General features: G+C 41.1%; 1 protein-coding gene across 2 annotated transcripts in view; it reads left to right on the forward strand.

The window, feature by feature from the left end:
* Nucleotides 1-24,711, forward strand: part of SMARCC1 (SWI/SNF related BAF chromatin remodeling complex subunit C1) — a 124,927-nt gene that overhangs the window by 85,844 nt on the left and 14,372 nt on the right. Inside the window, exons 22-26 of one of the 2 annotated variants that reach the window (XM_070360196.1) lie at nt 1,944-1,999; nt 4,054-4,168; nt 4,827-4,978; nt 10,274-10,408; nt 20,837-21,098. In XM_070360196.1, the coding sequence (XP_070216297.1) occupies nt 1,944-1,999; nt 4,054-4,168; nt 4,827-4,978; nt 10,274-10,408; nt 20,837-21,098 (720 nt within the window). Of the gene's footprint in view, nt 1-1,943; nt 2,000-4,053; nt 4,169-4,823; nt 4,979-10,273; nt 10,409-20,836; nt 21,099-24,711 lie in introns of both variants that reach the window. The other variant, XM_070360195.1, reaches the window with a different exon arrangement.

A 24,711-nucleotide genomic window follows, 5' to 3' on the forward strand; every position in this document is an offset into this window, starting at 1 on the left:
AAAGAGTACTGGAGAGTTTCTCCATTGCTGCCCTGCAAATAAATTTGTCAGTACCATCTTTATAGATCCCATATATATGTGTCAGTATACAATATTTATTTTCTTTTTGTGACTTACTTCGCTCTGTATAAAAGGGTCTAGGTTCATCCACCTCACTAGAACTAGGTGACTCAAATGTGTTCCTTTTTATGGCTGAGTAGTATTCCACTGTATATATGCACCAGAGCTTCTTTATCCTTTCATCTCTTGTTGGACATCTGGGTTAGTTCCATGTTCTAGCTCTTGTAAATAGTGCTGCTTGTTGCTTATTTATTTTATATGTATAGTAGTTTGTGCTCTTAACCCCCTTTCCCATCTTGACACTCTTTCCTTCCCTCTCCTCACTGGTAACCACTATTCTGTGAGTCTGTTTCTGTTTTATTTTTTATATTTCTCATATAAGTGATAACAGAATATTTGTCTTTCTCTGCCTGATTTATTTCACTAAATGTAATGCCCTCCAAGTCCATCCGTATTGTTCCACAGTATGAAATTTCGTTCTTTTTATGGCTAAGAAATATTTGTGTGTGTGTGTTCCACATCTTCTTTATCCATTCATCCTTTGTTGGATACTTAGATTGTATCCATATCTTGGCCACTGTAAATAAGGTTGCTCCAAACATTGGAGTGCTAATATTTTTTTGAATTAGTGTTTTCATTTCCTTAAATATTTACTCAGGACTGGAATAGTGGTTTTTGTTGTTCTTTTTGAGGAACCCATACTGCACTGACTTACCTTCCCACTGACTGTGTACTGGGATTCTCTCTTCTCCACATCCTCACCAGCATGTGTTAGTCGTGATCTTTTTGATGAGAGCCATTTTGACAAGTGTGAGATGATACCTCATTAGGATTTTGACTTTCATTTCTCTGAAGATTTGCAACTTTGAGCCTCTTTTCTTGTGTCTGTTGGCCATCTGTTTGTTTTCTTTGGAAAAGTGTTTATGCAAGTCTAATGCTCATTTTCTCATTGAATTATTTGTGTTTTTTAAAATATTGAATTGTATGAGCTGTTTATATATTTTGAATATTAACCCTTCACCAGTCAATATTATTTGTAAATATTTTTACCTCTTCAGTAGGTTGTTACCACTTCCTTTTTGACCTTTGCTTTTTTATCAATAGTTTATGGCCTTTCTTCCATTTTTAATATTGATTTCTGCCTTCCCTCTCTTTTCTTGATCTGTCACAGAAGAGATACCTTGAATCTATTTTATATTTTAAACTGTTGTATTTTTGTTTGTTTTTTATATCTTTAATTTTTGTTGCCCTTGTTATTTTCTGCCTACCTCCTCTATTCTGTTTTTCTTTCTTTCTTTTTTATAAAGAATGTACAGCTTATAGACTTTGAACCGTTATTTCTTTTCTAATCTAAGAATAAAAAGGCATATTTTACCTTTTCCCATAAGTGGTATTTTTACTGAATCTCAAAATTACATTTCCAAACACAGAGAAGTGTGTATTTTAAGCTTCTGATTTCATTGCATTGTGGTAACAAAGACAACTTTAACTTAAAAAGTGTTTTTGAACTTTTAATTTTTATGTGTACAGAAAAATGGAGACCCACAGTGGGCAGTTCAATTCATTTTCACACATGAAACACACTCATGTAAGCAGCCCCAAGATCAAGAAAACTGTTTATTACCAGCATCCCAAGCCACCCTTGAGCCCACCCCTTTCCTGGTGAACCACTGTCCTGATTTCTAACACCACAGAGTGCTTTCATCTGCTTTTGAATTTTAAATTAGTAGAATCATAGAATGTGTGGTTTTATGTCAAGCTTCTGGTTGTGAGATTTGTCCGTTAGACTATGTGTAGTTGTATTTCAGATACTCTCAGAACTTTACAACAGTTTTTACTTTTTCCCCACATTGTACTATTTGTTCTTATTCCTTTGTTTGTAGAAGGAGCTGAAGAGGAAAAAATGGAAACAGATACTGATGCTCAGCAGCCTGAAAAGGTAAAATGTCAGTCTGTTTGAGTTCTCCCACGACAGAAAAGCCATAGAGAGCACAGTCTTTCACACAATAACAGTTTGGGTTTATTTTGATCTTTTGAGTCCCTCTCAGGACTATAAGTGATTCTGTCAGCCATTTTCACTTTCCTGGTTTAAGGTGCAGTTCTCATAAGACATAATACAGGACATTGTTCATTTGTTTATTTAGTGAGGATTTATCTACTCTTCAGGTTCTCGGTGGGCTTCCCTAGTGGGTCAGCTGGTAAAGAATTCACCTGCAGTGAGAGAGACCTGGGTTCAATCCCTGGGTTGGGATGATCCCCTGGAGAAGGGAACGGCTACCCACTCTAGTATTCTAGCCTGGAGAATTCCATGGACTGTATAGTCCGTGAGATCACAAAGAGTTGGACACAACTGAGTGACTTTCACTTTAGTGAGGATTTATCTATCCACTCTTGCAGCTTCTGCTTCTGTAATTCTTTCAGACAGAGTTGGGGAATGTGAATACAAAAGACTATTGAAAACGTAAAACTATTGAATTGTAGGGTTTGGGTTCTGTACTTATGCCAGAAGAGAATTAGAGAGTATTGAGGAATTTTCTAGGAGACTTAGCTGTCAGCAGAAAAAAATTTGGAAAACTTAACAAGAAGGTGACATTTGAAGTATGTTTTAAAGAGCACGTAAAATTATAAGGCTTGAAATGAAGAATGGGGAATCAGATATTCCAGCCAGCAGTGGAGGGGGAGACACTTCAGCCAGTATGCAGAAGGCGTCCGGGTGCCCGGGGTGTTTGTGTCCTGACCCCTGTGTCTTAAAGGCTGTAAATGTGAGGTAAGCCAAGCAGAGCAGAATTGTCAGGCCTCTTCAAGATCGGGATACAGAATAATCAGTCAGTCACTGTTTAAATGAAGCAAGGGTTTAAGGTCTTAATTATGTTTTGTGCTTTATCATTGCATATAGATAAGGAGAGGAAGGGAATCATAGTAAAATTAATGATTGTTCTTACAGCGTCTCAAATAGTGTGCTTTATACTTTACATTTATGAATTTATCAGGTTCCTAAAACAGCCTCAAGTCAATGATAGTGCTATTCATTTCATAGATGATGTTACATAATTTGTCCAAGGATTTCAAAATCAATAAATGATGCCAGCTCCTGGCCATAGAGCAATTGAAGTTTTCAGTCTCTAGAAAATGATCACTGATTGCTCTGTTGTGGCTCTTCTAAGAGCCATTGCAAATGGCTGTGTTGAAGAGCTTTGTCAACTTTTAATTTTGGCAGCATTTCATTTTGCTTCTTGGTTGATACTGTACATTTTATGTATTTTTATTCATTTTATATTTTGAAGTATAGTTGATTTACAATATTATGTTAATTTCTGCTGTACAGCAAAATGATAATTATATATACATTTTTTACATTATTTTCTAGTATGGTTTATTATAGCATACTGAATATGGTTCTCTGCTGTACAGTAGGACCTTCTTGTACTGTGCATTTTAAATACTTTTAGTACTTTCCCTGGTGGCCCAGGTGGTAGAGTCTGCCTGCAATGCAGGAGACCTGGGTTCGATCCTTGGATTGGGAAGATCCCCTCGAGAAGGGAAAGATTACCCACTCTAGTATTCTTGCCTGGAGAGTCCCCAAGGACAGAGGAGCCTGGCGAGCTGCATGCAGTCTACTGGGTCACAGAGAGTCAGACATGACTAAGCAACTAAGCATACAGACGACTAACCATGTGTTTGTTTGTTTAACCAGTAAGTAAGTCACACTGACACTCTTCTGGACACTGTCCCCAGCATTATAGCAGAAGGGGTGGGACTGTACTTAAGAAACATGAAGTCTCATGAGCATTCAGGAGTTGTGGATAGTGAGAGGTATTTTTCAGAATTTATTGACTTTTTTCCAGGTTTTTTTCTGCAAGACTTCTCTGAACCTAGTCCACCTGTTGCCAAAAATAGTGGAACCTTTTGTTATTCTAAGATAACATCACTTGTAAAAGGACCTTTTGTTTTCTTTTTCTCACTCTCTATCCTTTTCTTTTGTACCCCTTTCAGGCAGAAAACAAAGGGGAAAATGAAACTGATGAAGGTGATAAAGCACAAGACGGAGAAAATGAAAAAAACAGTGAAAAGGAACAGGATAGTGAAGTTAGTGAGGATACCAAATCAGGTAATTTGAGGAAACTCTTTGGATTTTCTTATGTAAAACACTAAAAGCACTGGAGAAATGTGAGCAGTTAAATTGTGTAGAAATAGTCCTTCGTTTGCTACATGTTTCTTAACAGTAAATATGAATTTGAGTTTTATTTTGCACTGAGACACCATCACCATGCTGGTAACTACATTGTTTTCAGCGACACAGAGACAAGCAAGTTGTTCAGCTGTGACTGAAGTCAGTACTTCAGTGCATTTTCTTTCCAGTTCGTTGCTGGCATGTCCCATCCTGCCTGACTTGAAAGGCTTCCAGAGGTGCCTGTTCTCGGCTTCTGATTTCCTCCAGACCCTAGGATTTCCCAGAGCATCTCATTGACTGATGAACAAACATTTTGGTCTTAGGACTTAGCTCCCCTGAATTTTCCTTTATATCCAAGGTAAACTACATAGAGAGCTCAGAGAAGACAGAGTGTCCTATTTAGAAAATCCATCTCAAGTAGAAGCCAACTAACATGCATGGAGTGGATCAACAGAAACCTTAAGAAGGGAAAGGCACTGGGATCTCTTTGTAACATCAGTCCTAGTTCGTCATGTGGCAGAGGTGAGAAGTAAGATGGCTTATTCAGACTGGGCACACTGGTAGTAAAGCTTTCTGATTTTTTTCCCCCCAGAAGAAAAGGAGGCTGAAGAGAACAAGGAACTCACTGATTCTTGTAAAGAAAGAGAAAGTGATGTTGGGAAGAAGAAAGTAGAACATGAAATTTCTGAAGGAAACGTAGCCACAGCCGCAGCAGCTGCTCTTGCCTCAGCTGCAACGAAAGCCAAGGTTTGCCCCTGACAGCTCTTTTCCTAGTGCTTTCTTAAGCCATGAATGGCCGTATTGTTTTGACGTTACTGGGAATATTTAGTATAGAGAGCCTTGCACCTCATGGATGACTGTTTGTTTGAATGACATTTCTAGGTTAAGAATTCCATGGGCAGGAGGATGGTGGAAATAGCAGACCTGGGCCTAAATGGTGGCTGCTTTCGAGTCATTCATTGTGTCATTCATTCAGTCTTCTGAAGACTGCAGTGATTGAAGGCAGAATTTAAAGTCTCTCAAATGTGCCTGCAGAACTTGTCTTGGACTGTAGTTCCAATAACTTCAACCAGATTGAAATATTTGTAATTTTTAAGACAAAAATCTGTTTCCTTGTATAAATACTTCACCCTGCTTTTACAGACTGGAAGGAACAAGAAGGAACCTAAAATAGCTCTTTTTCTTCTTGAATTTGCCAGCTTTTCTGGGGGTGGTTTTCTCTATTTATAACATGGTATTGGCTTCCCAGCATATTTAAGAAGAAAAGAGAATGTTATTTTCCCTGCTTTGTGTTAAGTTAGCACTTTAAAGCATTCCAGGCATGAATATGTGAAGTTTAAAAAGTCTATTCACCCCTTTTCTATTTTACCCTCAAAAGTAGTCTCCTCTCATTATAGGTCACCACATTTTAAGCAGTGGTTATTAGGACATGGCTAATTATTTTTATCTGGACCTGTTCTTGATCCATTGGTAAAGATGTTTTTCATGGTGTTTAATTACCCCAGACTATTTAGCTGTTGTAAACTGTTTCTGCAAGTGTTTGATCTGTGTGGCATGACTTTATAACATGCCACACAGATCCACTGATGACCCAGTTCAAACCATAAGAGCACTGTTCGGGTGCCTGCCCATTTGATACAGGTGCAGACGGTGTTGGGGAGGGTTACTCAGGGGTCACAGAATTGTTCAGTCAGATACCCCAGCTGAATGTTAATTTCACAATAGATTAAGGTCTTGCATATTCATACTAGCCAGTCTCTTCCAAAGATGTGTCCTGATCTTCATGGTTCTTAAGTCTAATTTTAGGTATTCTGTCTTGTCTGCCACCCCCGATGTCTAGGAATTTGTGAGAGGTACTCTTGTTTTAGTGAATACTGATGGGGACAGCAATTTGACTGTTGTTTCATATTTGTTTGGTTTTGTTCTTCCTTCATTGGAAGCATTTTTTGAGTCTATCTTCTGCGAGGTTGGATTCCTGGCTATCTCATGGTTTCTAAGCTGTCCAAGTTATTTCTGTTCATGCTGTCATCAATTGGGCATGTTTTCTCTAAAAAGGAGCCAAGTCAGGAGGGCTTCCCTCCTTTGTGCCTTTGAATTGAAAGACACAGCTGTCCACCCAGTCTTCACTCAGGTCACCTTTGCATTGAAGTATAATTTAGACACAAGTAGATACATGTGTCTACAACTAGTACATTTTTTCACAGGCTGAACCCACCTATAGGCTCATAAACAGCACCCATGTCAAGCTGTATACATAACCTTACCTGCTCAGCATTAGCCTCTTCATATCCCTTCCAGTGACTGCTTCCCTCCAGAAGTAGATGCTGCTTGCCTCCTAACAAGTTACTTCTTATGAAAGAAATCATATGCAGAAAAACCTTTAAAAATACCAATATGAGCATGGTACTCTCTTAAATTAACCTCTCTGTCTCTTCAGACTCGAACGCCTGAGGGAATTTGGGGATCTTCCCTGATCGGGACCCTTCTCAGTTCTCAGGTGTCATTTCTCGCCCATCTGTCCTGAAGTCTCACTGGCTCTTCCCATTATTTCTCCTCTCTGTACTACTGTGTGTGCTTCATTGTAAGTTGCCAAAGAAGGAATTAAAGTGGTAGATGACCATAAAAAGTCTCAAAGGTCTTTTTGTGCTTTGGGCACAAACGTTTGTACCACTGACCACCTTGCCACTGCTGTTTTGATTCCTTCATTACAGAGGAACTGCTCTTACGGGTCAATTACCGTGGCCCTTGGATAGTCCGTACAATGAGTGTCCAAAGAACGTTTTCTGTCCAGGTCACTGAATTTCACTCCCTCATCAATCATTCACTCTTTATTTCTAATAGACTTGGAACTTGGGTCTTCATTCTTGGAATACCTGTGTCTTCCACTGACTTATGAAAGTGTTACAGATGTTCACACTACATGACTTGGTGCACGAATTGTTCCGTGCCACTTACAGCTGGATCTGATGCATTTCACAGCACACATAATCATTTTTGTGCTACATGGTAATTAAGGAGTAAGGAATTTACTTAAATTACTGTAATTAGTACAACTTATCTGGCCTATCCAAGTTTTTTGTTATTCTCGTTTTTGTTCTTCTGAGTCTATAAACAGCTTTGTTATTAAGAGTTTTCCTTGATACATTTTAATTGTTTGTCACACTCTGACATGGAGTGGTAATTAGAGGTTCTAGATCTAGCTCCGAAACATATAGAGTGGGCATGCTTTCTGGCTTTCCCCATCCTTGCCAGATGAGGAGCTTTTGGGTAGAGAGATCGGCTTTTTCATCCCACCTACTGACAAGCTGTGGACTAACTCACCTGAAGAGTGGTGTGTGGGTGTGAGAAAGCACTGTTGGCTTAGTGCCGTCCATGCCTTCCATCTGGGTTTAGCTGGAAGAAACCATCCAGAACTACTGCTAGATAAACTTAGAAACTCCAGAAAATAGAGTATGTCCTCCTTTATCAGTAGCAGTAGGATTCAGTTCTCATAAGATAGCAGAAATCACTTTTTTTTTTAAGACCACATAGACATTTACTTTGGAGAAGGCAATGGCACCCCACTCCAGTACTCTTGCCCAGAGAATCCCATGTATGGAGGAGCCTGGTGGGCTGCAGTCCATGGGGTCGCTAAGAGTCAGACACGACTGAGCAACTTCACTTTCCCTTTTCACTTTCATGCATTGGAGAAGGCAGTGGCAACCCACTCCAGTGTTCTTGCCTGGAGAATCCCAGGGACGACGGAGCCTGGTGGGCTACCGTCTCTGGGGTCGCACAGAGTCGGCCACGACTGAAGCGACTTAGCAGCAGCAGCAGCAGACATTTCCTTCAGGTTTCTTTTCTACTACTACGCCATACCCACCTGCTTTAAAAAGGAGATTTGTCTTCATGGTAAGTGGGTGTTAGTTTTAGGATATCAGGAAGATTTTTTTTCTTATCCCTCAGAAATACTTCATAACTTGCTCCCTTATGCCTGAAATTCTCTCTCGAGATAGGAAAATTGTATCTTTTTCTCATTTTACATGAAGTTAACCAGAACACATTCTTGAATAGCATGTGTAGGATTTTGAGTCCTTGATTTTGGAAATTTGTCTTTATTTTGCATCTAATTAAGTTGTACTTGAAATTCTAGACTGAAGTTTATTATCTATCAAAATTTGGAAGGTATTTTTACCTTTGTTTTCAAAAACCTAGTTTTCCTTTTGAGAAGTCTAACATAGTCTGAATTTTGTTTGTAACCTTTTTTCTTTTGGTCTGTCTGAAAATTTTTAGAATTTTCAGTCTTTTGATCTTAAATCTCCGAAGTTCTTTGCTGTGGATCTTTTTTTAAATGTTTATTTTCTTACATGGTAATAATCCCTTTATGTTTAATAACTTGTGAGCTTCAGTTTTGAGAGGAAGTATTTTGCTGTATTTATTTGCTAATGAGTGGGGATATCCCTAAGTTCCCCGGCTTCCCTTGCAGCTCAGCTGGTAAAGAATCCACCTGCAATGTAGGAAACCTGGGTTCTATCCCTGGGTTGGGAAGATCCCATGGAGAAGGGAAAGGCTACCCACTCCAGTATTCTGGCCTGGAGAATTCTATGGACCGTAGTCCATGGGTCGCAAAGAGTTGGACACAACTGAGCGACTTTCACTTTCATTTTCCCTAAGTTCCTGTATTACTCTCAAAAAGGTAAAACATTTTCCGCAGAAGCCAGCAGAGTTCTAGGATTCCCATTCTCATTTCAAAAAGCAAAACAAAACTAGAAACTGGTAACATTAGTCTCTTGTGAAGGGTGAGACACAAATGAGAAGGAAAGTCACTTTTTATTTTACACCTCCTTGCATATTGAATTTTATATCAGAAGTACAGAATTATAATACTGTCAGTGATAGCAGACTTAGAATCATGTAATCTTTATTTTAACTTTTGGTATGATTGATGCAGCTTAATGTAGTTTAAGGAGGCAAACATGACCATTAAAAGCTATAGATTCTTTCATAAAATCTTTCGCCTACACTTCTGAATCTTCTTGCAGATAAGTCTCCAAAAGTATAAAACTATTTTTCTTTATCAACTATAAAAGAATGAAAAATAAGGCTCTTATTTAATCGGTGTTCTCTTTAGGTCCCCAAAACTATATTAAACTCCTTGTGCATGTTTACTCCTTCTAGATTTTATAAGAAATACAGATCAGTAAGACAGCCACCCTGTGTTAATTCTCAAAACCTTGTGTAGAAGCAAGATAAGCACACAAATTCAGCTGATAAAATAGTGGAAAATAGTGTTGGGGGTGTGTAGTTGGGGGTGTGTAAGCTCTTGGATGGTGTGTGGAGAAGGTGGGATTGACCCTTTGCACATAGTCAGGACATTGGCTAAGTATGGCATCCTCGTCCTCTCTGGGTGATCCTCATCTTCTCTGAGTGATGTGGCATTTTCCTCTGGGTGCTGCTGAGTTGACAGAAAACGAGAATAGGACTCATCAGTCCTGTTGCAGGGAGTGAGTGATACATTCTTCCAGAATGTCTTCCTGTGTATCTTCAAACTAGGGGTGAAGTATTGTTCACCTTCTTTCCTCCCTGTTCCCAGTAGACCCTCACTAGGGGCTGTGCATCTGTATGTTGGGCGCTGAGGGAGACCACTGCTTGCCTGCCCCTGGACAGTTCCTGAGCAGGGAAGGGCGGAGTTACAGAGTGAGGGTTGGAGGCAGGCTCAGTGGCAGATGGGGAAGTGCCCTGTGGGCCATTGTGTCCTTCTGTTTGCCCATCAAGGCCCTGATTCATTCTCCCTTCCCTGGTGGGCTCTTTGAAGAGAGTAGATTTTCATGGTAGAAGTTGCCTTTTAATCCTTAAAAAGGGTTGATTTATATCTGTTAAGTACTAGAAATTGAGGCATGGATAGTTGTTAAATTGAAATAAATGCTAGAAACTCACAAAGAGGGCATCTAGGGCACCATTCTTAATTACGTAATTCCCACTTTCGGTAGCAATTTCAGCATTGTCTTACTGTTTTCTAAGCAAATATTTACCTGAATACTTCAAATGATTTCTTGCCCTTAGCACCTGGCTGCCGTGGAAGAGAGGAAGATCAAGTCTCTGGTAGCTCTTCTGGTTGAGACACAAATGAAGAAACTGGAGATTAAACTTCGACATTTTGAAGAACTAGAAACTATCATGGACAGAGAGAAAGAAGCTGTAAGTATTGGGAATTTTATAGTGGTTTTTTGACAGTTAACTTGGATCACTTTATAAAACACAAACTAAAGAAAATACGGTAACCTAATTTGTTGGTCTCCATCTCTATCTAACTTTTTCTGTATTTGCTTTGCCTTTCAAAAGGATTATCAGTCAGTGATGGTAAATTAAAGGAAGTCTGAAAATAATTATCTAAGCCTCAGCTTCTTACACTTCTTAGCTTTGCAGATACTTGAAGGTATCAGATTCTCCCTTCTTCAGTAGTCGAATGTTATACTTACTGTATTACCTGTGTGTTATGTTCCCCCTCTTTTATGGAGAACCAGGTCTCGAGTAGTAGTTATAAGCAGCATTTTGCAGGGGTGTACATTTTTTATATGCCCCAAACAGGTCTAAAAAAATTACAGCAAAGGCCAAGAATAAGAAGAGAAGCCACAAGAAGCAAGAAACATAGAAGCAGGGGAACATTTGATGCTCCGAAGGAACTTTTTTTTTTTTTTTGAGAAACAGAGATCAAGTTCTCTGGAGAAGTTTTTTTTGGATGATTTGACCAGGAAAGGAATTGATGACTTTTCTAAATAATGGCTAAGTTTGAGGATATAGTAGTTAGGAATTTTTCGGATTGTTTTGATTTCTTTGTCAGCATGCCATATGCTGGTCTCTGTAAATGAGACAACCTTAAATCATTCCAGAATAGTTTTAATCTTAAGGATCCATTTGCATCTGTTTAACTCTTTCTTTATTGTCAGTCCAGGCAAGTCCTCTGGCAGATTCATGTTGACTAGCTCAGTAACTATCACAGTAGCCCATTTTCATTTTGTCCTAGGACTTGTTCTGCCTCTTATATTCTGGCCCCGTGAGGAACAGGCTGCTTCGGTAACTACCCTATCCACACCCTGTACTCTCATATCCCCGGTCCCATAGCTGTGTGAGTATCTCACGTCCCCTGCCCTCTCCTGTCCCAGGAGCTGTGGCCACCCTGTCCCATCTGCGGCTCTGAGCACCAGCCATGCCGCCGCATACCAGATGCAGGCTTCCTTTATGGCTGTGTTCTCTTCCACCTGTGTGCACCTGCTTTTCCACCAGCAAGGTGTTTTCCTGCTCTCTGCCAACCTCCTGCACCTGTGGGTGATGTGTCCTCCGTCTCTGCTGCTGTGGCGGCCTAACAGAGCACTTCCTGTATTGTAAATGCTAGTTCATGCACGCGACTCTCTTACCAGAGTATATACTCTTTCTTGAGTGTCTTTGTTCACACACCACTGGCACATCATGGGTGCTTGTGTAAGTGTCTGTTGAATGAATGCATGTGTCAGAAGCTGGAAAAGTAGAAAAGAAAGTTTAACTTTGAGGACTTGACGTTAGTTTAACAGGGAAGACAGAGACCAGGTGACAGTATTGTGTGTTCAGTTCCTATGGGAACATAACCTGGAAGATGTGGAGAGGATGTTAGAGAAAACATCCAAGAGGTGAGCTGGAACGTTGAAGAATGAGTGGTTGTGTTTATCTTACCCTAAGAAGCTGCCCTTTTGTCATTTGATAGCCTCTTGTAGGGTATTTGGAACAACAGGGAGCTATTTCTATAGAATGGATTATCGACACATACAGAATTCACATGATGATTGTGTAGTTCCCCCTGGCACCTGGATGCCATGCTGCCATTCATGCAGCAGAACTAATACGTTAGCCTGGAAGATTAGCATGACCCTGTGTGGGTACTTAATACAATTATGTCTAGATTGTCATGGGGCTCTTTTCTCAGCTTTAAAAATAAAACACCTTATCTTCAGAGGGTGAGCCTGTGGATGCATCACTCTTAAACCCCCCTAGTGGAAGACTGTGTCCCCTGGAATGGCAGAGCCCTCAGTCCCTCCTTGGTTCTCTCCACGGATTCTCAGACATCTGGGGGTAGTGTGTGATGGTTCTTAGCCCTTCCAAATTTTCCTTGTGCTCTGGAGTTTTAATAGTTATTTATCTCAAATTAACTGCTCTGTGTTTTTCTTATTTGAATCTTTTTTTTAATGTTAAATTCTAATTGAGCTCATAAAACATTTTACAAAATAGTCTGAATAAAAAAGCACAACCAAAAACATGGATAAACATTCTGCTGAATCTTTTTCACCACACAAGATTGCTCTTCTCAAATCCTTTGGTGATCAACCTGTCTTTTGTAAATCAACATTTGGGGCAGGACAGTTTATTGTGTAAGACAGTCCCTAGCCCTAGGCACTGAATATCAGTAACATATCTGTATTAGTTACTGCTGTGTAAAAAAATTACCCCAAAGCAGTGACTGAAAACAGTACCTCACACACTTCTTAGGGGTTAGGAATCTGAGAGCAGCTTTTCTGAGTGCCTCAGGCTCAGCGTCTCTGATTATGTTGCCATCTTCGTAAGGCTCAGCTGGGGCTGGTGGACACAACCTCCAAGCTTGTTCACGTGGCTGTGGGCAGGAGACTTTGGTCCCTTACTGCATGGGCTTCTCCATAGTGTTCCTCATGAAGTGGCTTCCCTTCTTAGAGCAAGTGACTGAAAAGAGCTATAAAAGAGCAGCCAAACTGGAAGCCACAGTATCTTTTATAACCTCAATTTGTCAGTCACAGCCCTGTGCTTCTGCTGTATTCTGTCAGCCCCACAGCCCAGCCTTGATTCTGGGGATAGGGGTGCCCGTAGGTTGGCAGGGCTCAGTGGGCAAGTCCTCAGTGTTAGGGAGCAGGGTCATAGGGGCCCGCTTGGAGGCTCGCTGTCACAACAGCCGGAAAGTCTTCCAAACTGTAAAATGGCTCCCATTCATTTCATGCACAGTAAGACATATTCTGGAGAAGGCAATGGCACCCCACTCCAGTACTGTTGCCCGGAAAATCCCATGGATGGAGGAGCCTGGTAGGTTGCAGTCCATGGGGTCGCTAAGAGTCAGACACGACTGAGAGACTTCCCTTTCACTTTCCACTTTGATGCATTGGAGAAGGAAATGGCAACCCACTCCGGTGTTCTTGCCTGGAGAATCCCATGGATGGAGAAGCCTGGTTGGCTGCAGTCCATGGGGTTGCAGAGAGTTGGACACGACTGAAGCGACTTAGCAGCAGCAAGACATATTCTATTTTTCTCCTGTTATCCTGTGGGCGAGCAAAGCCTTGGCTATTTCCTGCTGATGATTTCCTGTCCTCCCAGGCCTGTTGTGAAGATGAAATGAGAGAACTATGGCATGTGCTTAGCACACTGCCTAGAACACAGAGTAAGTGTTCAATAAATATTTATATGCCCTCTTTATGCAAATCAATTATCAAGAATTATAGATTAAATTGTTAATATTTATAAGCCTTTGCTTACGTTATGGACATTTAGAATCTAGCAAGGGTGCTGGGTGAGAGCGTGAGGCTATTTCTGTTTAACTCTTCTCATTGACAAAGTTTCTAGAGCTTGAACAGATCGCACAGTTCATAAATGACAGAGCTGGGTCTCAAACCTATGCTAGTTCAGCTCTGTGTTTTAATCTAGTACTTCATAATTGTAAAGAAATGAGCCATTCTTACCTCTTTTTCACCCGAAGACTGAGATATGCAAGGTTTTAACAAGCCCCTGTTGTGACTCATGAAAGTTGAAACTGAGAAGAGCGGTCAGATGAGCTGGGAGCAGCACGTTGCAACCACTGCCCAGTGCTCTGGCTCCGGCTCTCAGTGCACTGTCAGTCCGATCCTGCTCATCTCTGCCTGGTGATCAGTAGCTTCAGGACATACTTTTTTGAAGTAAACATTTGGTTTTGTTTATACAGCAATAGGTTTCAAAAATCTTTTTTTAGACTTTCAGAATCAGGTATGAAATTTCTTCTAATACCTTAAAAATCAGATGTTCTTTTGAGTCTTATTTAGAAAGTAAGAGTAAGGCTATTAACAACTCAGTATCTTGTGTAGATACTATGAATGCAGCTATAATTAGAGCTCAGTAGTTTTGTTACAGCCTGTTCATAAAATACTGTTACAGGATGAAGGTAGTTTAGGGAATATACAGAGTTTGGGAACTGACAAGATGAAAACTACTGACCCCAGTTACGGTGAGGATGCTGAGCTGGCCCTGGGTTAGAAACTCAGAGAGTCTGCCCAACTGTGCAGCCTTCCATGCCAGACGGATGGCACACGTCATTCAAGGGAACAGGTGGCAGACATGCGCTGTGTGGCAGGTTGGAGAGAACTGGAGGGCCTGGGCCCTACCTACAGTATTCTTACTTGAATTAAAGGGGAGGAAATACTTGGAGGCCCATGAGGATCTGTGTCTTGATTTCGTTTATAGCCTCTGGACTTGATGCTCTCATTTGGCTAGGTATAGAAATCATGTACCTTCTGAAAGAGAGACATTGTAGGAAACTCAGAGCTGTGAGAAACCTTCAGGAGGTGAGAGAGTAGATAAGAGATTGACACAAAGATACCACTTCAGGTAATGAGGCCAAGGGGATTCAGCGGAGGCTGTAACGTAAATATTCATGTTGGTTACACAAATTGTCAGATCGTAGTTGTTTCAGTCATGGCTTTCTCAGGCAAACATTCCTTGTTTATTTCTATGAGATTTAGAAATTCTGCCATTTGAGGAAGTCAGGTCATCCGTTTGGCATGGAAGGCTGCACAGTTTCTAACCCAGGGCCAGCTCAGCATCCTCACCTTAACTGGGGTCAGTAGTTTTCATCTTGTCAGTTCCCAGACAAACTCTGTATATTCCCTAACTACCTATTTTTATTTCACCTGAGCTCTGCACGCCTTGGCCAGAGAGCCTGCATCCCACCCTAGAAAGTACAGACTTTGGCTCTGGAGGCCCCTGACACATTACCATAAAGTACCTATAAAAATTTTACAGGAAGACTGTGACTAGAGCAATATAGTACACCACAGCCACGTATATTACCTTACAGGAAGGGAAGGAATACGGGGAGAGATGCTGCAATTAAAGGTACATTTTAAGTTTTAATGATGTCAGTAGTTAAGTTTGAAAGAATTGTGAGCTCGACTTTAAAGGTAGTTAAAATATGGTTAAATAGTTGCCAACTTGAAAGGTCATCCATGAGCTAAAAGATGGGACAATTTCAGGATTGCCTCCGATTGTCAAGGAGATCTTTCTGGTAGAGGAAGGAATGATCTGAGCTGGTTATTTTTTTTTTTTTAATGGTCCAAATCCAAAACTGAAGAGGAAGGTGTGATTGCTAAGGAGGCCAAGAGTCTCCTTAGTCTACTTAGATCTACTGCCTAGATCTGGCAGTATTCATGGCACAGACAGTGGATTAAGTTCATTTGTTCATTTAGCAACTGTTTATTGAACACCCGCTTTGTTCTAGGCATGTTAGGTACTGCGGATACACTGGTGAATAAAACTGTTAGGCTTACTTAGTAGACCTTAAATATTAATGAAGGATGCTAGATGCTGTGTGCTGTATATTTGTATGCATGTGTATTACTGTGTATGTATACATACCATTATGTTTCACAATGGGTAGGTGAGACTGGGAGAGGCAAGGGAAGGGTTTGCGTATTAACAGATGTCATCTGAGTAGGCCTTAGCAAACTGACAATTGGGTGAATGTCTTTAAGGCCTAGAAACAGCCAGTATCAGAGACTCTTGAGGCTGGAGCGTGACTGACATGTTTGAAACTAAGGAGTAGGCGGGTGGGCGGGAGTTAGGAGGGAACAGCATGAAGTCAGGGACAATGGTGCTCTAATCACAGAAGTCCCTTATGACTAATTAAGGAAAAATTAGCAAAAAGTTAATTTTACACTGCCCCAGAAGAATAGTTGCCTGTGTGTTTGTATTGACAGTAGTTCGTCTCTGTGCGTGCATGTGTGCTAAGTCACTTCAGTTGTGTCTGACTCTGTGACACTAGAGTTGGACACAGGACTGCAGTCTGCCAGGCTCCTCTGTCCGTGGGGTTCTCCAAGCAAGAATACTGGAGTGGGTGGCCATGCCCTTCTCCAGGGTATCTTCCTGGCCCAGGGATCAAACCCAGATCTCCTGCGGCTAGTGCATCGCAGGCGGTTTCTTCATACCTCTGAGCCACTGGGGTAGCCCCCTTTTGTCTTTGTACTGCCTGTTATGTAATTGAATCTGTTGGTAGACAGGCACCATGACATTATGGATAGTTTTATCTGAGATTAAGAAAGCTATACTTAGAAGCGAGTTTACTTGAAAAGACATTGGGCTTCAGGCAGCAGGCACTTTACAAGGACTTTACAGGTGACCGGTCACAAAAATGATGTCAGCTCCGCTTTGGAATTTCCACCTCCAGAAGCAGGTGTGGAAGCAGAAAGATGCAGTTGTGTTGTTTTGTTTTTCCAGAGGTGTACAAAGGAATGATTATGCCCGCTTTTTTCTTAAGTCGATTTCTGTTCATTGATATCAAACCTTTCAAAGGAAGGTGTGTTTATTTACTTCAGTTCTGAGGCCAAGTAGTCAGAGTCTTCAAGGCTCTGCCACTACCCTTGGCAGTGTAGATGGATTTTTGAGGCCCCCACCTTCTTTTACTCTTTCCCACCCCTCCTCCCTGTTCTATGCAAATGAAGTTGGGAGAGAAGCTCTGTGTGAACTTCAGCTGCAGTTGCAGCTGTGTGTGTGTTTGGGGTCTTGTAGAAAAGTGCTCTGTTGTGTTCCGGTTCTGCTTGGATTTGCTGCTTTATACATACACAGTGTAGGAATGAAGAGGGAGAGGAAGGCAGAGTTTGAATGCCGTGGGGGTCAGGGGTGTCTTTAGATCAGAGCCACAGGCAGCTTTGTATGATACTGGGTTCCCTAGACCCACATTGGAGCCGCGAAAGAAAGTGAACAGATTGATTAGCTCCCTGTTACGGGAGTAATCTACACTATTTGGCTTCGCTGTGGGGACTTGTCTGTAGTCTTTGATCATAGAGAAGGGAGAGAAGAAAGTCAGGTTATCTGAAGCATGTAACTTGGTCAGTTTTAGTGTTTTGTTTTGGGATTACACAAATATTACGAATACATTAAAAAGTGACTTCAGATTTATTCCTAGGAATAATCACTGTTAATAATTTAGCGTCTTCCGGAACATTTTCAATGAGTAGATAATGTTTGTATGTGACCATAAAGTTTTTATATATATATATAATTGATATAAATATTATTATTGTAAATTGCTTTTTTTTCTGCTCAGTGTATCTCAGACATAAATGTACATCAAAAATAATACATTAATGACTATCCTTATACAAACATACATGCAGTTTTCTAGCACAGATTTCCACATATAGAATCACTGGGTTATTGGTTTTGTGAATTTCAAATTTGCTCAGAACTATCGTACTCTGCTCAAAAATTCACAGTTCACATTCACATTTGATTGCCACAGAAGTGGCAGTTAGACTGAGTAACAGTGGTGGTGCTAGTGGTAAGGTAAAGAACCCACCTGCCAAGGCAGGTGAGACGTAAGAGATGAGAGTTCGATCCCTGGGTTGGGAAAACCACCTGGAGGAGGGCACAGCAACCCACTCCAGTGTTCTTGCCTGGAGAATCCCATGAACAGAGGAGCCTGGTGGGCTACAGTTCATAGAGCCACACAGAGTCGGACACAACTGAAGCAACTTTAGCATGCAGGCAGCAATAGTCAGTTACCTGTAACAAAAGAAATTCCTTTTGTATGGTGGGGCCAGTATGTGTCCATAAGCTCTGCTGCATGCTCCCCAGAACAGGTCCTCCTGGAGCCAGCTGGTAACCTGCCGTGGACATTGCTCTCACTTCACAGGACCTGTTCATTGCACATTTAATCTAAAGCTTAAATTGGGTTCTTTCCAGGTGTGTGTGTATGTGTGTATATGTGCGTGTATATATTTAATCACATCCTTTTTAATTCTTCTAATTATCTTTTAATTACTTTGTATGTTTTGAAGTGATCATTGAAGCTCATGAGAAAATAGTATAATTGAGGTTAGTTCATTTTAGACAAAGGATTGGACTTCCCTGGTGGCATCATCTGCCTACTATGTGGGAGACCTGGGTTCAGTCCCTGGGTCGGGAAGATCTCCTGGAGAAGGAAATGGCAACCCACTCCAGTATTCTTACCTGGAAAACCCCATGGATGGAGGAACCTGGCAGGCTACAGTCCATGGGGTTGCAAAGAGTCAGATGACTGAGCGACTTCACTAGACAAGGAAGGTGGGCAAATTTTTCTCTTCAAGATTAATACTTTGATACTAAGGTCAGCTCCTAAAGAAAGGCTAGTTTGGTTTAAAAACAAACAAACACTGAGATAGGTAAAATTTCCCTTCAGAGACACAAAATCTCCCTCCAGTAACAGTTCAGCTTTTTATAAAGCAGATCTTGACCTATATTCTTGAGTTCTTACGTAACTGCAGGACTTCAGCCAAGCTGTCCAGAGCAATAGTGGCTCAACAGGACTGTAGGTTGAGGTCCTTTTCTCGCAACCTGGTAAGTCTAACTTCAGGATAGTGCTAAATTTCCTGGAAAGAATGGGTAGAAGAAAGCAAAACGTAGGACTTAGGTCAGAGTCTTTAGATTTCTCTCTTTTTTTTTTTTATTTACCTTTTACCTCCATTATCTCACTGATTAGTCATCTTGCAGAGCTGGACTTCCAGAGGATTCTCTGGCTGTTGAGAATTTTGTTCTCTTACAGCTCCCTTCCAATTCTGAAAAGAAGGGTATGTTACTGAGCCGGGCTCTAGCCTCTTCCGGTCGCTGTTAGGAAGAGCTCCCAGCAACCTGTTAGACCACGGTAGCAGTAGCACCCTGTCTCCTCTCCTGATCACCCTCAACCACTCACAGAATCCTTTCTTTCAGATCTCCATCTCCCAAGGGAGACTCTCTGCAAGCCAGCTGAACAACACACTCACGGTATAAGTGTTGCCATCTGTTCTCTCCCTTTCTTCTCCTCCTCACCTGGCCATGCTGGTTGTCTTCATGCTGTGTCCACGGCCTGTCTTCCCACACCCAGTCCATCTGTGGACATTCCCTCCTGGCTAACTCCTGACAGCCAATGAAGCTTCTCACTAGGCTCCTCAGGGACTTCTCCCCAAGCTGCTCTCTGCTAAGAGCCCAGATTCGCAAGCAAATACTCACGCATATTCTACCTAGATTTTGCTAATGATAGTATGTAGTATTTATCTATAAATCTGACTGCTCCTGAAAGCCAAAACGTTACATTTCCTTAACTTGGAGTAGTGCTCTCCAACAGCAATATAGTGAGCCATATATGTAATTTAAAATTTTCTAGTAGCCACATTAAAAAAAAACAAAATCATAAAGATGTTTTAATGCAATATATGTGTGTTATTCTTAACATGTAATCAGTATGAAAAATTGATTTTTTTCAGATTTCAAAACTCATTGCGGATGTTACATTGATAGTACATCTCCTTTGAGATTAGCCATATCTCAAGTGCCCAAGAGCCATTGTGGCTGCTATAGAAATGCCTCCCAGTGAATAAGATCTTGCTCTCGAAAATGGTGGGGTAGAACATTATAGAGTAGAAATAGATCACACCCTCCTTATGATCTTTATAATGCTTACTTTAGAAACCTGAATTTTTATTTTTGTTCATGTTAAAGATGATTTTTCTCTGTCAGCTCTGGATTTAATTTTGATGGCTTTTAAGGTGACCACCCATTCTGTGCTACTGTTTGGCATATGGTTTCTGAATTTTCTACCACATATAATAACTTCTCATGTATTTATAATAACGTATTTATTATTTATTTATAATAACTTCTCTTATTTCTCTATTTTAATTTGGGTCCCAGAAATATTATCTTGAATACTGAAGCACTTATATTCTTCAGACCACAAGTCATGTAAATTTTTATTTAGACTTTGAAAATATGCTGTGAATGTGTCACCCAGTATAATTTTGGCTACTTGGAAGCTAAGTAGCTAAGATTTACAGTGGCAGTGCCAAAGTTCCATCTAGAAGATGTGTATCTTTCCAGCTAAGGCCACGTCCACTCGTGCAGAGGATTTAACTGTGATGTCACATTCTAAAATAGTAGCCAAAAAGGATCACTTTCAGAAGAGAGCACCTAAAATGGTTGGACTTGAAATACTAGTATCTTAAGGAACTATCTTAAGGAACAAGAGGACAAGAGATGTTTCTGTCACCTGAGAAAGAATAAGGTGGTTGTGGAAGCTATTTTTTAAATATCTGAAGGCCTGCCAACAGAGGGATTACCTGTGCTGAGTACAGTTGCCCCACATGGGGTGAAGGTTCCAAGGAAAGGCAAATCTTATACTTAACATAGAGAAAAACTTGACTTCATGCTACTCAAGAAGCAGTGCCTTTTCTCTGACTGTGGTGGTTGCAGGAGAGGAGGTGACTATGTAATGGTGATGAAGTTTGGGGAACTTAGGCACCATGTGGGTGTCCTGTGTTGGCATCCAATCCTGAAAGCCTCTCCTGGTGTCATTTCTCTTCCCCTTTCTTTTCTTAACAGTTAGAACAACAGAGGCAGCAGTTGCTTACGGAGCGCCAGAACTTCCACATGGAGCAGCTGAAATATGCTGAGTTGCGAGCCCGACAGCAAATGGAACAGCAGCAGCATGGGCCGAACCCTCAACAGGCACACCAGCACTCAGGAGGACCCGGCCTGGCGCAGCTGGGAGCAGCAGGACATCCTGGCATGATGCCTCATCAACAGCCCCCTCCCTACCCTCTGATGCACCACCAGATGCCACCGCCTCATCCACCCCAGCCAGGTGAGAGGAAGCTCTGCTCACAGATGCAGCTGGGCTCATCCCTGTGCTCGGAGCATCAGAGGGTCAGACCTCACCGTTGGGGATTTCTGACTGAGACTGTGCAGCATGTCCGTCATCATCCAGGATGTGGTAGACAAGTGAATCTGGCTTTGTAGCCATCAGCACATGAAGCCTGCTGGGTTCTCTTTCCAGGGTCCTCTTGTCATGATGCCTTTTTCTTGGATAGGTCAGCAGTATATCCCAAAAGTTCCTTAAAAATTCATCCTTGGATTGTCTACACTATTTTTTAATTGACATTTCAAAGATAGACATGAAAAGAAAAGTACAGTGATCTCTTAATGATGCATTTTCAGTGATCATCACCTTTCTGCCATTCTTAGCTTTTTGTTGTAGAAATCTTCTGTAGGTAAAAGTAGAATAGCGTAATAAGCCCCCAAATGCCTATTGCACAGCTTCACTTCATGTGTTGAAGAAATCCGGGTCTTGAGCCTGTGGCTGTGCCTGATTGTGCACTCAAGGTGCATGGTGTCATTTCACATGGCTTCTCCCCTCTTTGCTCCTCCCACACATCTCCCATAAGTAAACCACAGGATGGCGCTGGATACTTTCGCAGGTTTAGGGTCACTTTGGGAGTGCAGACATTTTTCCTGTGGTGTCCGTTCTCTCTTGGTGACCTTCAGGTTTGCCAGTGGTTTTGGTGTTCCTAAGTTCCCCATTAAATGACTCACTTAAGATTTCACCTGCCAATGAGAATCGCTTCCTAGATCAGTTATTTCATCAGCTGTTGCAAAATATAAGATTCCTGAATTTATTGTCCTTTCTGCCTTTATTTATATTGTACATTTGTTAGCAGTGATTCTTTTGTTACAAAAGCTTTTCTTCACCAGTCATTTTGTTACGCTGAAAATCAGTCCTTGCAAGAAAGCCTGGATAAATGCTTCATTCTTTCCCTTTATTTATCAGTCACCTGAATAATGAGTCCTCCCTCCTCCCCCAAGCCAGTCCTCCACTCCCCCGCAAAGAGTCTCCAAAGGTGACCGATAAGGATTTTTCTGTTGTGTGTGTATGCTTTTAGTATTGTGAATTTGTATGTCCTGTATTTTTATGTGTTTCAATGTTATGGACCTTACTCATTTTCATTCTGAAATTGTCCCATCTTTTAGTTCATGGGTGCCCTTCAAGTTGGCAGCTTTTTACCACATTTTAACTACCTTGAAAGTCGAGCTCACAATTCTTTCAAACTTAACTACTGACATCATTAAAACTTAAAATGTACCTTTAATTGCAGCATCTTTCCCCGTATTCCTTCCCCTCCTGTAAGGTAATATATGTGGCTGTGGTGTACTATATTGCTCTAGTCACAGTCTTCCTATAAGATTTTTATAGGTACTTTATGGTAATGTGTCAGGTGCCTCCAGAGCCAAAGTCTGTACTTTCTAGGGTGGGATGCAGGCTCTCTGGCCAAGGCGTGCAGAGCTCAGTTGAAATAAAAATAGGAAGACCCTTGGAAGCCTGAGAGGATTCTCACTGTTACTAATGTCAGTTGACCTGACTTCCTCAAATGGCAGAATTTCTAAATCTCATAGAAATAAACAAGGTATGTTGGCCTGAGGGAGCCATGACTGAAACAACTCTGATCTGACAATTTATGTTACCAATATGAATTTTTACTTTACAGCCCCAAACATGTTTAGGCATTAGTTTTTATTGGCTTGACCCCAAAATGGGGCTTTCTCTCTCGCTCTCTCTCTCTCGCTTTCACACACGCACACAGATGGCAGTTGTGAGTTTACTACCACCATTAGACTTGCTGCTTGATCTATATGACATTTGTGAAGATAGTTTCAGAAGTCTGCCAGGCTCATGACACAGGGTTACTTTACTTCTCAGCCCTTGTCTGTCTGCTTGAGTGGGTCTTAAAATCTAATTTTCTAACACGTTACAAGCTATGAATGCTTAACAGAATGATGATCCCAACGTGATTTTTTTTCAAAAACAGTTATTTTAAAGTTTAATTCTTTAAACTCTTGGGATAAATGTTTAAGAGGAGGTTTGCTGTGGCATTTGTTCTTAATGGTGTTGAAGCCTCACCATCCGCAGTAACTATTCACAGAATTTCTCAGGAAGTTCTCTACCATCTGCATTTAGAAAAAGTATCCTTCTGCCTTTTTTTCTAAGTTACATCCTGGTGAGAACAGGTGTTTGTATGCCAGGCCCTTAACCCACAGTATTTTTACTTCTCACTGTCCTCCCTTTAGAAGTGAAGAACTAATGCATGTCAAGGCTATGTTACCTTGCCACATGGTGGAGCCAGGCTTCCTGCTGGACTCCCTCTTATGGCAAAGTGATATCACGATGCCCCTTCCTGTGATGGAGGACCAAGTGGATTGGTAGCAGACTCAGATACAGCTATATTCTTTCAGGGAGACAGTGGCGGAAAACTAGAGTTCTTAAAATAGCCTGCAGAATACAGATAGGTTATGTTTCTCTTTTTACTTAGAGAAATAGGCTTTTCTTAAGTGAATTTTGAAGAAAAGGATCATTATGTGTATAATGAGAGTGTTTTTGTGCCAAGCTATTCTGTTTTTGCCATGCGGTATATGAGAGCTTAGTTCCCCAACCAGGGATCACACCCACACCCCCTGCAGTGGAAGTGCAAAGTCTTAATCACTGAACTGCCAAGAAAGTCCCTGTTTTCTTGAAAATTTTTCTATTGAAATGTAACATACATATGAAAAAATACACTAGCCCTAGTAAATACTTGATGATTTTTAACAAAGAGAACGTACCTTTGTAACCAACACTCTGAAGACCCCTCATGGCTTTTCGCAAGCTCCTCCCTCCCCTGGGGTAGCAACTGTCCCAAAGTCCAACACCATAGACCAGTTGGGCTGGTTTTGAATGATATCTGGAAGGGATCTCGTGCTGATTTTTGTCGGTTTGGCTTCTTTCACTCGACACTGCGTATGTGAAATGCATCTGCATTGTCGTGACTGGTCATCGATTTGCTCTTTGTTCTTACTGCATGTATTCCACTGTGTGGCCCTGCCATGATTTATTATATACCATGATCCGTTGTCCTGTTGATGGATGTTCGATTCTTTGCCATTTTAGTAATTAGAAATAGTGCTGCTGTGAACATGCGTGTGCACACGTCTTTTCGAGGCATTGGTATACATTTCTGTTGTGTGTGCCCTTAAGTAGTGAAATTTGCCACGTGCCTAGAATGAGTCTTAGGAATTCCATGTATTCACATTAGTTGATGCTGCCAAAATTTTGCCAAAATGCTAATGCCAGTTTACATTCTCTCCCTTAGGGTGTAAGAGTTCCAGCAGCTCAAGGTGATCATTTTCCATAGTTTCCCTTTTGTGGGGTTGCTTTGGCGTTTGAATATAAAAATCAGATGTGTTGGAAAGTAAAATTATGAATAATAAATTGAACCCACTAATTAAAAGCTAACTTAATATTAGCAGTTCAGAAAAGACTGGTTTTAACAGATTCTAGAAACTGGCTAAAGGGGCTTTTTATATTAAGGCAAGCAAGGGAGTCTGTAATATTTTAGGTGGAGAACAACTTTAGTCTCTTATTTGCCACAGGTGTAAGTTCATAACTG

Source organism: Bos mutus, chromosome 22, assembly GCF_027580195.1.
Source record: "Bos mutus isolate GX-2022 chromosome 22, NWIPB_WYAK_1.1, whole genome shotgun sequence".
Classification (NCBI taxonomy): Eukaryota; Metazoa; Chordata; class Mammalia; order Artiodactyla; family Bovidae; genus Bos; species Bos mutus.